Raw genomic sequence first — 2,702 nt, 5'->3', positions numbered from 1 at the left:
CTCGCAGCCGCGCCACGGCAACACATTCTTGTAAACGATCGAAGCTGATGCTTGTGCCATTGCGAAGCGATTTGGAATAGGAATGCCAGTGTTCGCTAATCGGTTTCGGGACTTTTGTTCACGTTCTGCAATAGCACCTGTCAAACTGTTGTGCTGCACTGAGCAAATGGAAGAAAACCAAACAAACAAACACCATTGAAAATTCGAATTTTTTTTATTGTCACAATTTCTGTTGATTTATCATGTTTTTTTCGTTATCGCAATAGAAATTACCTGTTTCTAATTATCGTTTTTTTGGTCTCAGTTAATGCGCTGAAAAAATGGCGTTTTACTTACGTTCAATTAAAGTTCAATCGATAGCAATCTCCTATGAAATCACACAATTGAAGATTACTTATAGTTTCAATTTTGTTTTCATTAAATTATTCCAAATCACATCGGATTGCGATTAAAATGCCAATGAGTTGAAATTATCGGTAGAATTTATCGTTGCTTTTGAATAAAGTTTGAGAAAATTGTTGTTTACGAAAATGGCGGAACGCAAAATGTAAATTAGCAAATTTCGTTTATGCAATACGATTTTGATATGATGAAATCATGCAAACGGTTTGACAGCTCCAGAAATGAATGCGATCACAATACTTTTCAATGCGTGTGACGAGTGAGTTCGTCCAATCTATTGAATGGTTGGAGAAACAAGATTTATTTTCAAATGTTACAATGTTCACACTTTTGTAGTGTCTTTTTTCAGTAAATCAACACATTTTGTGGAACGAATATTCGATTTCTGAAAAGATTTGTTATATTTTCTAAACTCAATTAAAAGAATTAAAACTTCAACATTGTTCATTTGGCTCAGCGAATAGAAATACCGTTTTTATTTGATTTTCCTTCAAATTTTTAAACTCTGGAAATGTTGAAAACGATGGAACATACCTTGAAACCGAATAACCCAATTGGTCATAATTTTGTCGGATTTTTTTTACTTTTAGAAGCAGACATAGACAGTCAGCCAAAGCTTATGATAGTGATACTTTGAGCAACAAACATCTCATAGCTCTATTACCAAATTTCTTGGAATTTTTGAATGGCGATCATTTAATGATTAGCAGATTTATAACAGGTGTAGGATGAAATAATTAGGAATCGAAATTGTTTGTCTCATCTTCTGCCATCTCATCATTTGCCATCCATCGATTAGATTCCTTTCAATAGAAATACATAAGAGGCTTTCCTTTTTTTTAGCTTTACCTATGTAGTAACTCATTACTGAAACAACAAAAAGTTATTTTGTTTTTTTGATTTTTTTACACATTATTCTTCCCATGGTTTCAATATAAAGCAGCAGACATTCAATTTGAATGAGAGAAAAGATGAATAGAAGAAGAAATATTTTTTTTCACTTCAATAAAAATCGGGAAACATATGAATAATTTACAAGAGCATGAATCATACTTTACCTCAGAATAAATGGGAATGCAAATTTAGTCAAGAAAAAGAAGAATTCTAGCCACTCGCTCGGGCACACCCACTTGATGGATCATAAGATTTGGATCCGGCGAGATTACAGTACGACCAGAGAAATCGACACGCTTGCCAGATAAATTACCACGGAAACGACCCTGTTTGCCTTTCAACCGCTGCACTATGCCACGCGATGATTTTTTGGGCTGGAAGAAATGGGTTTAATGAATGAAAATCACGGAAAACAAATTAGAGCAATTTTTCACCAATTTGTTCAACTCACCAACATCGTCATCGGAATGCCCGACACCTCGCTGTTGAAATACAACGAAACATGCAATTGCAAAAAGTCCCAATCCTCTTGGACTTGTTCGATTTTATGACCGCTGGTCATGTGCTTATTGATAACGTCATTGATGAGTAAAATTTCGCTCTGCTTCATCGTCAAGTCATCTTCCGTTGTTCCGGCTTTGATTTCCGATACGACGCTTGGCCGAATACAAACTGGTGACACAAAGACGCGCGTTACGATCAAATTGGCTGGATTTGCATCGGCAGAAGTCATTCCAAGCAGTGGCACATCGGATTTTGGGATTCGTTTGAATAAATCCAACACTTGCAATGGATTCAATTCACAAATCAGGGCAGCTGGTCCAATCATTGCTGCCAACTCTCGATTTCTCACGGTCGCCTCTTGAAGCTCGTTGAGCTGCTCTTGCATGATAGGATCTGTGGTTTTCTTTCCGCGAAATGGCTCATACAATATCTTCATCAAACCAGGCCCTTTTTTGACCGGCCCATTAATTGCACCGCAATGTGGACATTTCGTGTGTTTCTTTGCTTTGCCCAGAATTTGTGAGGTTATCGACTTTTTCGCCAAGTATGACAAATTCTGACTTAGCAAACGACGGCCGTACACTTACTTGTCGACGTCTTTTAACATCACTCGGGCACATGTCTGGAATAAGAAAGGGGAATTTAGAAAAAAATATTCAGAATTTTTCAAATGTTCATGAAAAAAATCAATTTTTGGATAAAAATTGGAATTTTTGGTTGTATATACTCTTTTAAGCCTATTTCTCTGCTTGATGTCTGCCGTTTACAAATCATTTTTTCTCATGAAAATCTAAATTTGTTCGTAAAAACTGGAATTTTTGTCCGAAAAAATCTTAAATTTTCTCTTTTCCCTTTATCACCTGACAAAGAAAAGGTTTTATCTATTAACTACACCATTTTCA

At 35.9% G+C, this 2,702-nt stretch overlaps 1 protein-coding gene across 1 annotated transcript; it reads right to left on the bottom strand.

Annotated features, from left to right (window-relative positions):
* Nucleotides 1-1,484: 1,484 nt before the first annotated feature.
* LOC129580244 (DNA-directed RNA polymerase III subunit RPC1-like) lies at nucleotides 1,485-2,422 on the bottom strand (the record flags this gene model as incomplete). Its single annotated transcript, XM_055470480.1, has 3 exons — nucleotides 1,485-1,670; nucleotides 1,748-2,332; nucleotides 2,388-2,422. Coding segments are annotated over 3 exons (806 nt in total), but the record flags the coding sequence as incomplete, so codon positions are not given.
* Between the last annotated feature and the right edge of the window lie 280 nt (nucleotides 2,423-2,702).

The sequence above is a fragment of the Sitodiplosis mosellana genome, unplaced genomic scaffold (genome assembly GCF_009176505.1).
Source record: "Sitodiplosis mosellana isolate CC-2019 unplaced genomic scaffold, AAFC_SMos_1.0 Smas_scaffold_7411, whole genome shotgun sequence".
Taxonomy (NCBI): Eukaryota; Metazoa; Arthropoda; class Insecta; order Diptera; family Cecidomyiidae; genus Sitodiplosis; species Sitodiplosis mosellana.
The sequence above is the reverse complement of the archived record's forward strand: the minus strand, read 5'-3'. Positions and strand labels throughout refer to the sequence as shown.